Consider the following 15,851-nt stretch of genomic DNA (forward strand, 5'->3'; position numbering starts at 1 on the left):
CATCTGTAAAATAATTTTTTCATAATCCAATTTAAAAGTGTTCAAATCCTCTATTGAATGACTGGGAGAGACTAAATGTGTTAATTTGGACATGAGTCTACGTTTCAAGTTTTCCTTATTATCATACTTCTCCTTAAGGGTCTGAATAGCTACTGAATAATTGGCATTAGTGACAGGCATACCTTTTATGGCTTTGAGGGCGTTGTCCCTTAAACTAGCTCTGAGTATAGAAAACTTAATTACATTGAAAATATCCCTACGATCGTGAACCAAACTGTTGAATATATCCCAAAATGCAAGCCATTGCTCTTCCCCACCGCTAAATTCAGGTATCTTAATTTCTGCGAGTTTAGGGGGAGGGAGAGGATTAACGGGAGCCGAAGGAGGAGGCATAACGGGCCGTTGATTTCTATCTCTAGCGTCAATCTCGCTCATAGTTTGCTGAGTAGCATCAATAGCTTTCCTTACACATCTAGTTATTGATCTATAACTTCTACATAACTTGTCATATTCACTATCCTGTGAAATAATCGTCACATTCTGTGACCAACAATCTTCAAAACGTCTTAATCCCTCAGTAAGACAACGTTCATACATTACAAGAGTCGATTTTGGTGTATTTGTATCACCAATGCAGCTACCTAACTCGTCGAGCAAATCTTGTAAGGAAATAATTTCCCCTTCAATAACTACCTTAATCCTGGACTCCATTATCTCGTTTATGAATCAATAACAAACTTGAACAAATATCAGAAACTATAGGGCAAATTATCTAACCATGATTCAAATATAACATGCACTAAATGCTAGACAATTTGACCACGTGCTCTTAAATACATCTGGTCACGAAACCTAAGTTCAAAAAAATGGCAACGAAATTCAACAAAATTTCTTCACAGAGTAATTAACGAACAAAGAATGTTCCATAAAAAAGATTACTTGGTAAAACACTCCAAGTAATTCAATACCTTACCCTGCTCACCAAATAACTTTGGACACGTGCCAGCTATATTAGAATGACTTTGACGCCGACCATCAACCACATGAACTCTATCGCAATTTATATCTAACATCCAAAAAAATTCTTTGTGAATCGTTATGGCATCCGGTTCGTTCGAAGGACCACAATGTGGTGAAACACAGGGGAATTTACAACCACATATGATAACTTCCTTTAAACTGTAAACCCTCGTGCACCAGCTTTGCACGAGGCCAAGTTACAGAACTGACAAACAAACTTACTTAAGAGACATCTGTCGCTTACCTTTGATTCAAACTATATTTCCTGCACACACCAATTCTTTTTGGGGGTGATGCCACATGGGTTCACAAAGACTCAATTAAAAAGTTTGACATATATTTAATATCTAAAGTACACAAACAAAAATCATCAGAGTTACGTTAAAGAGCGAACATTAACATTACCACAAATGAACAAAATTTACGTTACTTGATAAAAAATTAAACAAATATCAAACGGGGTTACAGAGTATTCTTATAAGAAAATTGCTGCAATAATGAGATGGATCACGAGGTGATGATGGTGGTCGGATTCAGGAGAATATCTTCTAAGTACTTGCATTTTAGAGTCCGCTGGTAGAAGCCCGTCCACGTCACATTTCCACCCTGGAAGAGAACTCGGGAGGAGTTCAATGTTGTCACATTTACAAATTTGCAAGGGTTACGTAACAAACATCAAGTGATTTAATTGTAACCCAACATACAAAAAAAAGGGGTTTCGTCCAGAAGGCAAGTTTAAATTACTGGCATGTGCCCTTACAATAATCAAACAATATATATAATCTCCACAGGAAGAAGTTTGACAACTGTGGGATGATACCTTATCTTATCTGATCTAGATGTATAAAATTTGCAAGAAAGGTAGCTTATTACTTTAAATATTATTATACTAATTCATACAAACTCATTGATATAGTTAATATGATAAAACTACTTCTGTGGAGCAAAATAATCACATTCAAACATATATTCATAGAAACTGGGAAATACCTTAGAAAACAAATACTTGTAAAACTAAGAGTATTTTTATTCAATTTATTCAATTTTTTACATTCTCCCACAAGAAGAATCATAATTAGAAATAATGCAACTGTACACAAAATTCTAAATCAAAACATACACTTAGAGTACATCCATAGAAATTGAATCCTTTCTCTCTTGATCACAACAGATTGCTGCTGCACGCCGAGGTCTCGCATCATTCAGAGACACACTATCTGGCTCCTGAGTTTCAACACTATCAAATTCCCTCTCAGGTACCTCCAGAAGTACGATCTTCGTGATTGATCTCATGTATAGTTTATTATTCACTTTCACTTCTACAGACCTAATCACACCATCAGACAACGGAAACAGCTGGGTTACCTTACCCAAGGAGAGGAGGGATCTATAGCCTTTACCCAGATGATCTTCAAAGTCTACCATCACTATGTCCCCAACTTTCACATTTGCAGAGAGATTATTACTAGAGTTATTATGTCTCTCTCTCAACGACACTAAATAGTCTCTTTTCCAAGAGTTCTCAAATTTCCTTAGCACTGATGATAGTCTCAAATATTGTACTCTAAGATCACTTGAACTCGTGAAAACTGGGTCATCATTTGCTAAATTGTTAAGAGGGGAAATACAAACATTTCTCCCAAAAAGTAACATGGAGGGAGTCAAAGCCTCACAATCTCTATCAGAGGAGAGATAAGTCAGTGGTCGAGAATTTATCACAGCTTGAAACTCAACAAGTAGAGTTCTCAGCTCTTCAAAGGATACACGTTTGTGATACAAAGCCTTGGACAAACATCCTTTTAAAACACCAACAAGACGTTCATAAAAGCCTCCAAACCAGGGGGCTCGCGGTGTAATGAACTTCCAATTAACACCATTTCCTTCAAGGTATGACCTTACCTCTGGTTCCTCCATAATTTCTTTTAGGAAATTATTAAATCCCACAAAATTCCGACCATTGTCAGATATAATCAGACTCGGCAGAGAATGATATGCTACAAAGCGTCGAAAAGCCAGTAGGAAATCTGAAGCAATCATGGAATGAGTCAATTCAAAATGAACTGCCCTGCTCGTAGTACAGGTAAATAGACACACAAAGACCTTCTCCTCCAAACCAGTCTCATGATCAAAAATATTAATAGCACCAGTATAATCAACTCCTATTGATTGGAACGGTCTATCAAATTTCACTCGTTCTGTGGGTAATGGTGGGGAAGGAGGCAAACACAACTGTTTCTTAGTTAACTTCTGACAAACAACACAATTTGACAGAATCGATTTGATTACTTGACGTGCTTTAGGTACCCAAAAGGTTTCTCTCAACAATACCAGTACAGAATTGACACCACAATGGTGATTATGTCTATGCAAATGTTCAACTATCTATACTGTTAAATAACATCTGGAAGGCAATAACATTGGGCACTCAGTATCATAAGACATGAAAGCGTTTTTCATGCGACCCTGAGACCTTATTAGGCCTTCCTCATCAACAAATAAGTTTAACTGATTACACAAATTCTTAATATCCATGGACACTCCATGTGAATTCTTATCACAGATGTACATTCTGGCAGTAGAAAAATGTTGCTTCTATTCAAGGAGGACAAGTGCCTTCATTTCGTTAACAACAAACTTAAAACCTTTACCGCACTTACTAAGAAAGAGTAAAATTGACCTCATGACACGTTTAAGCTTACTTAAATTACTGTAATGTGGGATGTCAATTAATGGGGCTGGAGGTTGTACAAACTTAGGTTCTGAAAGAATCTCATTAACATGCACAGTTTCTGTGGCTAAAGATTGGGGTAATCACCAGTTAAAAACCATTTTGGTCCTTTCCACCACAAGGAATTTTGCGATAAATCTTTACTATTACTACCTCTGGATAGAATATCAGCTGGATTATCCTTAGAGGGGGTATACCGTGGGGGAAACTTGAACTCATTTATTTCAGTGACTCTGTTTCGTACATAGGGAATTTTACTATTATTGTTCTTCACCCAACAAATAGAAACCATGGAGTCACTCCAGATAGTGCAAGAACTCAATCTTAAATCTTCATTCTGCATTAATCTTCCAGCAAGTTTCGCACCCAAGGACAAGGCTGTCAATTCCAAACGCGGAATAGTTTGTTTAGGGTTTGGTGCCACTTTACACTTACTGACCAGTAAATTGCTTACACTTCTCTTGGAATCAGTCACATAGGCAGCAGCTCCGTATGCCTTGTTAGAGGCATCATAAAATACATGTAAGTGGGAACATTCAGGATGTACAACAAACCTAGGAAACCTTAAACTTTCTACATTTCTAAAACACTTACAAATTTCTTAAAACCTTGAACATAATGATTCTGGTAAAGGGTCATCCCACCCGTAGTTACTCAACAAACATTTCAGAAAATATTTACCTCTCACCTGTGTTGGTGACAATAATCCTAAAGGATCAAACATCCGAGCTACTACTGATAAAACCTTTCGTTTGGTTAAAGGTCCTTTATGCTCACAATTTATTTCCTTTAGTGACATCTCATCTTGTGCTAGATACCACTCTCAACCCAAAACGTTTACTCTTTCTTTGCTAACGTCTATGGGTCTGTTGAACTCTGAATCATTACTGACCCATTCTTGTAGAGGCATATTAGCGTCTTCAAGAATCTCACTTATTACTGGATACTCATCCATCAAGATTGACACATCCTTGTAAGTTTTACTAAAATTATCTACATAGAAATTCTTCATCAGAGATGATGCAAGAGGATTGTCATGTAAAGATAAATGATGCAAGAGGGTTTGCTGCAAGAGAAAGGGTGAGTACGTAGCTCCAAAACAAACTACACAAAACCTGTAAGTTACAGTTGACTTTGACCTAGGGATCAGTTATCCATAGAAATCTGCAATAATCACGACATTCAGGTGAAATGCCTATCCTTGAAAAGGCTTTACTGATATCTGAAATCACAGCTACTGGGTTTGTACGGAAACTCAACAGGGCATCGAAAAGTTTAGTAGTTAATGAGGGACCAGTTAATAAACAATCATTTAAGGAAAGTTCTCCTTTAGTCTTTGAAGAAGCATTAAAAACTTTTCGAATGGGAGTAGTTTCGGAATACTTCAATACAGCATGATTGGGTAAATAATGTCCGATAATAGTGGAACCTGCAGGAATTAATTCTTTAATCCCAGACTGAACGTAATCTTTGATAATCTTATCATATTTATCATACAAGGAGGGGTCAGATTCAAATCTATGTAACAAGGAATTTAATTGACCAATGGCTATTCCATAGTTACCAGGCGGTCTACTTTCGTCTTTAAATGGTAAGGACACTTCATATTTATTGTCAACCCTTTTAACTTTATCCTTAAAACACTTAACTGTTTCTCTTTCTTCAGGACTAATTTCAGATTGACGAATACCAACACTTTCTAAATCCCATAATCTTCTAACTTCACAACAAGAATCAATAGGAATTTCCTCTACTACTATTCTGGAACAACATACATTTGATGTAGTAATCTCATTAGATTCTACGTCGTCATAAGACCAACTAGGAAGGGGTCCAAAAATTAGTGCACCACCAGAACTATTCAATATCTGTATTCCAGAGCAAATTTGACTGTTCTGAATGAATTTTCCATAATAATCAGCCCCAATGACTAATTCTATACCATTTACTTCATCTGAATTTAAATCATTATCTGCTAATTTTATGCCTTTACTCGTCAAGAACGCAGCTGATTTAAATAATTCTGGAGAATAAATTCTGGAATTAACTCTATCGAATGCAATGACATTAATGACAGTACGAATTTTACCTAGTCTCACCACAACTCTTACTATATCACAATCAACTTCCATGGCATCACTGCCACATGGTTTTAATTTCAAGGCTACCATTGCTATGGACGATAGATTAAGCTTATGGGCTAATTCCGTTGCAATAAACGTTCTTTGCGCACCAGAATCAAAGAGTGCTCTCTCAAAGGAACGATGTCCATTGCCTGACACAATTACGCTAGCAGTAGGAAGAGCAGTCGAAACAGAAATCTTATTATTCTGAGAATGATCAATTCCCAAAGAAGCAGTCATAACTACTGGGGAATCACCTTTACTAACAGCACCTTTTGGGATCCATATGAGAATTCTCATTAACATTTGATTGACTAACACCACCTTTGGGATCCTTATTAGGACACCCAAAGTTGACATTTGATTTACTAACATTAGTACTATTTACACTCAGCTTTGGTGAAGCAGGATTTACAGGGTTTTCTGTTTTCTTACAAATCATCGGGTAATGAGGACCATCACATATATTACATTTAGGCTTATTCCTACATTCAGAGAATAAATGACCTCCTTTGAGGCAAGCAAAACACAATCTTAAACATTTAACTCTCTCCCTTTTACTATCAACGGATTTGAAAGTCTTACAATCGCGAGAAGCATGGTTCAATGAGCAAAACACAATTCTTGTAAGGACTACTATTATTAGGTGTACTTGGTTGTGCTTTCTGCACGTTAGGCCCATTTGAGGGAATTACTTTAGAATAGTTGCCTTGATCCAGTTTTCTTTTATTAGAATTTTCACCTTCGTGACAAAATTCCATCAATTCACAAACATATTTCAACCCTGAGGAAATTTGCTTTAAGTCAAGAGACATACTATTATGTTTATCAGCTATAACCTTACGCATTTCAGGTAATAATTTTTTGCATATTATACTAGAGAAAATGGGGTTCATGGCTTCTACATCTATATTCAATGTTTTCATCTGTAAAATAATTTTTTCATAATCCAATTTAAAAGTGTTCAAATCCTCTATTGAATGACTGGGAGAGACTAAATGTGTTAATTTGGACATGAGTCTACGTTTCAAGTTTTCCTTATTATCATACTTCTCCTTAAGGGTCTGAATAGCTACTGAATAATTGGCATTAGTGACAGGCATACCTTTTATGGCTTTGAGGGCGTTGTCCCTTAAACTAGCTCTGAGTATAGAAAACTTAATTACATTGAAAATATCCCTACGATCGTGAACCAAACTGTTGAATATATCCCAAAATGCAAGCCATTGCTCTTCCCCACCGCTAAATTCAGGTATCTTAATTTCTGCGAGTTTAGGGGGAGGGAGAGGATTAACGGGAGCCGAAGGAGGAGGCATAACGGGCCGTTGATTTCTATCTCTAGCGTCAATCTCCCTCATAGTTTGCTGAGTAGCATCAATAGCTTTCCTTACACATCTAGTCATTGCTCTATAACTTCTACATAACCTGTCATATTACTATCCTGTGAAATAATCGTCACATTCTGTGACCAACAATCTTCAAAACGTCTTAATCCCTCAGTAAGACAACGTTCATACATTACAAGAGTCGATTTTGGTGTATTTGTATCACCAATGCAGCTACCTAACTCGTCGAGCAATTCTTGTAAGGAAATAATTTCCCCTTCAATGACTACCTTAATCTTGGACTCCATTATCTCGTTAATGAATCAATAACAAACTTGAACGAATATCAGAAAATATATGGCAAATTATCTAACCATGATTCAAATATAACATGCACTAAATGCTAGACAATTTGACCACGTGCTCTTAAATACATCTGTTCACGAAACCAAAGTTCAAAATAATGGCAACGAAATTCAACAAAATTTCTTCACAGAGTAATTAACAAACAAATAATGTTCCATAAAACAGATTACTTGGTAAAACACTCCAAGTAATTCAATACCTTACCCTGCTCACCAAATAACTCTGGACATGTGCCAGCTATACTAGAATGACTTTGACGCCGACCATCAACCACGTGAACTTTATCGCAATTTATCTTTACCATCCAAAATAATTCTTTGTGAATCATTATGGCATTCGGTTCATTCGAAGGACCAGAATGTGGTGAAACACTGGGGAATTTACAACAACATATGATAACTTTCTTTAAACTGTAAACCAGGGGTGGCCAACCTATGGCGCATGCGCCAACAGTGGCGCATTGCACGATTACAAATGGCGCACTATACCCCACAGATAATAAAATAAAAAACATGCCTGCTCATAAAAAAGTAGTACTAATAATAATATATACTGATTTTTAGAAAAAAATCAAAAACAAAAATTTAAGGGGACCTTTCGCTGTCCTGCATTTTTTTTCTTCTAATTATTCAAAATACACAATTTCTATATATATATATATATATATATATATATATATATATATATATATATATATATATATATATATATATATATATATATATATATATATATATATATATATATATATAAATATATATATATATATATATATATATATATATGTATTAAAGTTTAGACACATATAATACCTTTATCATAATTTAACTCCTGATATTACAGATTTAGTGAAAGCAAAGCAAAATCAAAAGTCTCATTAAACATAGTTATGTTTATTTTACCTGCATGTGAAATTACTTTTTTTTAAACTGCTAATTATGTTCATATATTTGTATCTCTCTCTCTCTCTCTCTCTCTCTCTCTCTCTCTCTCTCTCTCTCTCTCTCTCTCTCTCTCTCTCTATATATATATATATATATATATATATATATATATATATATATATATATATTATACGTATGTATGTATGTCAAATGATTATATGTATAACCGCCAAATATGTCCAAATCACCATATTTAAAGGATTGAAAGGGGGGTTAAAGTTTGTGTGGCGCATCTGAATTTAAATGAAAAAAAATGGTGCATGGTAAACAAAAGGTTGGCCACCCCTGCTGTAAACCCTCATGCACCAGCTTTGCACGAGGCCAAGTTACAGAACTGACAAACAAACTTACTTAAGAGACATCTGCCTTTTACCTTTGATTCAAATTATATTTCCTGCACACACCGATTCTTTTGTGGGTGATGCCACATTGGTTTACAAAGACTCATTTAAAAAGTTTGACATATATTTATTATTTAAAGTACACAAACAAAAATCATCAGAGTTACGTTAAAGAGCGAACATTAACATTACCACAAATGAACAAAATTTACGTTACTTGATAAAAAATTAAACAAGTATCGAACGGGGTTACAGAGTATTCTTATAAGAACATTGCTGCAACAATGCGATGGTTCACGAGGTGACGATGGTGGTCGGATTCAGTAGAATATCTTCTAAGTACTTGCCTTTTGGAGTCCGCTGGTAGAAGCCCGCCCGCGTCACATTTCCACCCTGGAAGAGAACTCGGGAGGAGTACAATGTTGTCACATTCACAAATTTGCAAGGGTTACGTAACAAACATCAAGTGATTTAATTGTAACCCAACATACAAAGAAAAGGGATTTTGTCCAGAAGGCAAGTTTAAATTACTAGCATGTGCCCTTATAATAATCAAACAATATATATAATCTCCACAGGAAGAAGTTTAACAACAATGGGATGATACGTTATCTTATCTGATCTAGATGGATAAAATTTGCAAGAAAGGTAGCTTATTACTTTGAATATTATTATACTAATTCATACAAACTCATTGATATAGTTGATTTGATAAAACTACTTCTGTGGAGCAAAATAGTCACATTTAAACATATATTCATAGAAACTGGGAAATACCTTAGAAAACAAATACTCGTAAAACTAAGAATATTTTTATTCAACGGGAATAAATGTAAATTTTTGACATTCTCCCCCAAGAAGAATCATAATTAGAAATAATGCAACTGTACTCAAAATTCTAAATAAAAACATACACTTAGAGTACATCCATAGAAATTAAATCCTTTCTCTCTTGATCACAGCAGATTGCTGCTGCACGCCGAGGTCTTGCATCATTCAGAGGCACACTATCTGGCTCCTGAGTTTCAACACTATCAAATTCCCTCTCAGGTACCTCCAAAAGTACGAACTTCGTGATTGATCTCGTGTATAGTTTATTATTCACTTTCACTTCTACAGATCTAATCACACCATCAGACGACGGAAACAGCTGGGTTACCTTACCCAAGGAGAGGAGGGATCTATAGCCTTTACCCAGATAATCTTCTAAGTCTACCATCACTATGTCCCCAACTTTCACATTTGCAGAGAGATTATTACTAGAGTTATTATGTCTCTCTCTCAAGGACACTAAATAGTCTCTTTTCCAAGAGTTCTCAAATTTCCTTAGCACTGATGATAGTCTCAAATATTGTGCTCTAAGATCACTTGAACTCGTGAAATCTGGGTCATCATTTGCTATATATTTAAGAGGGGAAATACAAACATTTCTCCCATAAAGTAACATGGAGGGAGTCAAAGCCTCACAATCTCTATCAGAGGAGAGATAAGTCAGTGGTCGAGAATTTATCACAGCTTGAAACTCAACAAGTAGAGTTCTCAGCTCTTCAAAGGATACATGTTTGTGATATAAAGCCTTGGATAAACATCCTTTTAGAACACCAACAAGACGTTCATAAAAGCCTCCAGACCAGGGGGCTCGCGGTGTAATGAACTTTCAATTAACACCATTTCCTTCAAGGTATGACCTTACCTCTGGTTCCTCCATAATTTCTTTCAGGAAATTATTAAATCCAACGAAATTCCGACCATTGTTAGATATAATCAGACTCGGCAGAGAATGATATGCTACAAAGCGTCGAAAAGCCAGTAGGAAATCTGAAGCAGTCATGGAATGAGTCAATTCAAAATGAACTGCCCTGCTCATAGTATAGGTAAATAAACACACAAAGACCTTCTCCTCCAAACCAGTCTTATGATCAAAAATATTAATAGCACCAGTATAATCAACTCCTATTGATTGGAACGGTCTATCAAATCTCACTCGTTCTGTGGGTAATGGTGGGGAAGGAGGCAAACACGACTGTTTCTTAGTTATCTTCTGACACAAAACACACTTTGACAGAATCGATTTGATTACTTGACGTGCTTTAGGTACCCAAAAGGTATCTCTCAACAATACCAGTACAGAATTGACACCACAATGGTGATTATGTCTATACAAATGTTCAACTATCAATACTGTTAAATAACTTCTGGAAGGCAATAACATTGGGCACTCAGTATCATAAGACATGAAAGCGTTTTTCATGCGACCCTGAGACCTTATTAGGCCTTCCTCATCAACAAATAAGTTTAACTGATTACACAAAATCTTAATATCCATGGACACTCCATGTGAATTCTTATCACAGAGGTACATTCTGGTAGTAGAAAAATGTTGCTTCTGTTCAAGGAGGACAAGTGCCTTCATTTTGTTAACAACAAACTTAGAACCTTTACTGCACTTACTAAGAAAGAGCAAAATTGACCTCATGATACGTTTAAGCTTAACTTAAATTACTGTAACGTGGGATGTCAATTAATGGGGCTGGAGGTTGTACAAACTTAGGTTCTGAAAGAATTTCATTAACATGCACAGTTTCTGTAGCTAAAGATTGGGGGTAATCACCAGTTAAAAGCCATTTTGGACCATTTCACCACAAGGAATTTTGCAATAAATCTTTACTATTACTACCTCTGGATAGAATATCAGCTGGAATATCCTTAGAGGGGGTATGCCGTAGGGGAAACTTGAACTCATTAATTTCAGTGACTCTGTTTCGTACATAGGGAATTTTACTATTATTGTTCTTCACCCAACAAATAGAAACCATGGAGTCACTCCAGAGAGTGCAAGAACTCAATCTTAAATCCTCATTCTGCATTTATCTTCCAGCACGTTTCACACCCAAGGACAAGGCTATGGTAAAAATTATGAATTGACAGTGAGGATTTAAACCAAAGACAAAGAAAACTATTGAGTTTAATAAGTGAAATTATAAATGTTGAACTGCCGTTTCTCGTCTTGAGAGGAAATCACCAGAAAAGCTGTCTTCGGATGTATGTACCACTTCCTCTCCACAGTAACTCATCTACCATATGAAAAGGACCTAAAATAATAATAAAAAAGAATATACACCTCTTGAAAAGAATCAATTTAACGTAAGAAATTAATCGACAAATTTAACTTGAAGGGAATGAAATTCAGCAAGCTAGCTTCGTGAAAATGTAAATTTCGTAAATGAACACTCGTTACTAAATAAGAAAAAATATGTATAAATTACGTTCGTAGTTAATCTTAGTCAAAATGAAACTATTGGTTTACAAACCAAAGACACAAGTATAATGGTAATTACAATGATAAAATCCTTTACTTTAATTTTTTCGACGTGTTGGCGACCATAATTTAAACTATAATAAGCGTAAATTATATCTAAGAAACAGATCAATCCTATTGAGCCTGCATAATGTCTCTCAACTGACTACGTTTCTTTAGATCCTGGTCTTTCGTGGATAGATGATAAGTCCAGTTGCTCGTGTTGCTTCTCTCTGAACATGAAGTCCTCTCGCTCGGCCTAGGTGGAATTTATCGCTCCATGACACTTGAAAACTTCAAGGTGAAAAAATATCAGAAAATCTCCGTTCCGGACTGCTTTCTGTGTCGGTCTCTGACTCTACCCCGCTGGGAATCTGTCTTACTGGAATCTTGCCTCCCCCTGGATTCTGGACCGCTGAATATAAATACTCAAAAGGCACAGTGAGTGGATATTTAACTGTCAAACAGTCAGTCTAAAGAACTATTCAGGCTCAATAGTAAACAAAGTCGCAAATTATCCTATAGTTATAAAACAAATTACCATTAAACAAATGCCCATAGTTCCAACCACCACCAAAGTAAACAAAAGACACAATGTACTTTTCAGTATAAACAGAAATATAGGAAAAGCATAAAGATATTTCTTTACACTCCACACCAAGGGTTCTACATTAAATTTTTTGTTAAATGTAGAACTCTGGAATAGCTAGAAAAATTTCAGCCTTTTCTTTTACATTCCAGGGCAAGGGTTCTACATTTATATCCTTAGTAAATGTAGGACTAATCCCAAATTATATATGAAAAAAAAAAAAAAAAAAAAAAAAAATATATATATATATATATATATATATATATATATATATATATATATATATATATATATATATATATATATATATATATATATTTAATTGTGAAAGGAGCAAAATTATGTACAGTTAATAAACCCAACTATGTACAGTTATGTTCCTGAAAGGTTCCTCAAATGTCACTGATCATACCTCGAGTCTTTTGCATGCTTTGCAGAGCAGCTTTCCTCTTGGGCCTCTCTTTTTTCTGAGGCTTATCTTCCCCCAGGTTTCCCGTGGGATCGGTAGTATTAACAGAAATATGATCTTTCAATGTTTTAATATTTGATTTTGACATTTCCTTGCACGTTAATATAGGGATTAAAGATGTGACGTGTCGTCGAACCATCTCCCTGTTTTTACCTTTGAGCAGAACAGCGTCAGTTACTTCATCAAGTACGTTAGTTTTAACGTCTTTAACAACTGCCAATGGGAAATTGGTAGGTTTACAATTCTCCCCTTTTATCAGTACAATGTCCCCTACCAGTAATTTTTTGTGGGTAACCGGCTTATATCTACTTTTATCATTGACAGCCTGAGTCATCAAATTATTAAAAAATTCTGCATTGTAGGTTTCTATCAAATGTGTGCGCACTTTCTTCAGTTTCTCATAACTTGTTCTTATGGTATCAATAGGGTCAGTGTTTAAAGACCAATCAGGATCCTTGCTAGTGTGAAGCGGCTGCATGGCTGGAATAAGATTCAAAGATATTAGGTCCAAGCCATGTATTAACCTCTCTGGGGTAATAGGGTCTGGAATTACGTCATCACTGGTATCTCTTAGACCTTCTGAGAAAGCAATAGGCCTTCGATTAACCAGGTGAATAGTTTGTGAAACCACTAACTCAAAATCTCTGTACTGAAGAACATTTTTCTTGATTGAGCAATGAAGCAACTGACGGACCATCTTCACACATACTTCTACTAATCCCCCAAGAGGATGATGGCCTTTAAAATATTGCTTAAATTTTAATGGACGTACTCCTTGTTCTTCAAAAAAATTCTGGGTTTCTGGGTCTTTCAATAAGTCAGTAATTATGTTAGCTCCTGCAACTAAGGATGAACCAAGATCAGATAAACATAATTCAGGCACTCCATATTCAAATGAATGAAGCTGCAAAGCTCTAATGAACTCACCTGAGGTCATGTCAAGACAAACTTTTAAATTAATAGCCCTCGACCAAAGGCAAGTTATGCAAAGAATCCAGACTTTCACCTTTTTGCCATTGTAAAGTACAAAGTAAGGGCCTATGTGATCTATGAATATTGTACGAAAGGGAACACTAGGTGGTTCTTGTCTGAATAACCTGTAGGGAGATTGATTTAGTTTAATAGTTCTCTGCTTCAGTTTCCTACAAAGTATACATTCTTGTAGGATGCGTTTCACAACAGAGAAACAGTGCGGAATCCAAAATTGTCTTCTTAATTCAGACAAAACCTTGTAACAGCCTGAGTGATACATTTTCTCATGCAAATCTAAAACAATTAATTTTGTGAAGTAGCTATTCTTAGGAAGCAAAACAGGAAATCTGTAATTCTTATCATTTTTCCATCTTGAGAATTTGCTTTTCACTCTTAGAATTCCCTCATTATCAGGATATACATTGAGTTGATTAACAATGTTTGGGATATCTTTAACGAACGTAGAACCACTGTCAAAATACTTGAATATCTCGGGAAAATAAATGTGCTGATCTATTCTAATTATGTAATTCATTGCCTTGGCATACAAGTTTTCGTCAAGAACTCTCAGGTTTCCATACCTCTCAGGATACCTGGAGTAAAGTTTGCATTTTAGGCTCTCAATAAACTTAAACACGTGCCTATGAACAGATACAAGACTAGACAATCTGGAAAACTTGTTTACAGTCACCAAGTGCTCCGGTTCTCCCTTACCGGCTGCACCAGTAGTAATTTGGCCGGATTTGAAAGACGCAGAACACCCACTTGTTGATGCTAAATGTTCTGCACATTCCTCTTCGGTGGAGCCGAAATTAATTTGATTGTAATTCTCCGAAACAACATCCACTGGTTTTGCCCTGGGGTTTGGTACAATGATATTCATTATATCACTGCGACTTGAATAGAAGTTAGCAGATTCTTTCAAAAACACTGGCCCAGAGAGGAAGTTAGACTTAACGGTAGTTTTATATGAAGCTACACGAGTGACAAGGTCTGCTGGATTTTCAATACCTGAAACAAATTGAAATCTTATATGATGCGTTTCACACAAGGTACTTAAATGTTCTAACCTATTACGAATAAAGGTGCTGTGTTTATGCATCTTATCTAATTTATAACAACAGGAATTAATCCAAGATAAGGACACCAAGCTATCAGAAAACAGGTGGAGTTCTTTGATGTTGATAGCTTCAACACATGAGGGCCCAGTTAATTCCTTATAGATATCTATCAACACTTCTGCACCCAAAGTAATGGCCTGAAACTCAAGGGAAGGCATGCTCTTCCCAGATAATTGCTTGTTCACAAACGGTTCTTAGCTAGAACAAAGTTCACTTCTAATGACTGGATATCCTGAATAAAGATAACAGTTCCGTATATATCCTTACTACTATCCGTAAAGGCAATCAGTTTATATTCTCCATTTCTCTGGCCAACAAATCTTCTAATTCCGAGGCTGGGAGAAGAATTTGCCTGTCGACATATGTTTTTCCATTCTTTAATTTCTGCATCCGGCAATTTGGAGTCCCAGGTACAGGACGAATCACATTGTAATTTATGTAGAAAGAGCCGTGCTCGATTTAGAATGGGCAAAGTAAAGCCAAATACATCATAGTGACTGGCAATAGTTTTCAAAACATTCCTCTTTGTATTTGCCTCACCATCTAAAACTAGAG

At 35.8% G+C, this 15,851-nt stretch overlaps 1 protein-coding gene across 1 annotated transcript; it reads right to left on the reverse strand.

Moving 5' to 3' along the window:
• Positions 1-13,126: 13,126 nt before the first annotated feature.
• Positions 13,127-15,454, reverse strand: LOC137624666 (uncharacterized). Its single transcript, XM_068355625.1, has one exon. The coding sequence runs from the start codon at positions 15,452-15,454 to the stop codon at positions 13,127-13,129; it is 2,328 nt and encodes a 775-aa protein (XP_068211726.1).
• Positions 15,455-15,851: the final 397 nt, after the last annotated feature.

This window comes from Palaemon carinicauda, chromosome 31 (assembly GCF_036898095.1).
Source record: "Palaemon carinicauda isolate YSFRI2023 chromosome 31, ASM3689809v2, whole genome shotgun sequence".
In the NCBI taxonomy this organism is placed as follows: domain Eukaryota; kingdom Metazoa; phylum Arthropoda; class Malacostraca; order Decapoda; family Palaemonidae; genus Palaemon; species Palaemon carinicauda.

Excerpts from the sequence above, each read along its gene's own strand:
- LOC137624666 (XM_068355625.1), bottom strand. The coding sequence starts at position 15,454 with ATGCCTTCCCTTGAGTTTCAGGCCATTACTTTGGGTGCAGAAGTGTTG.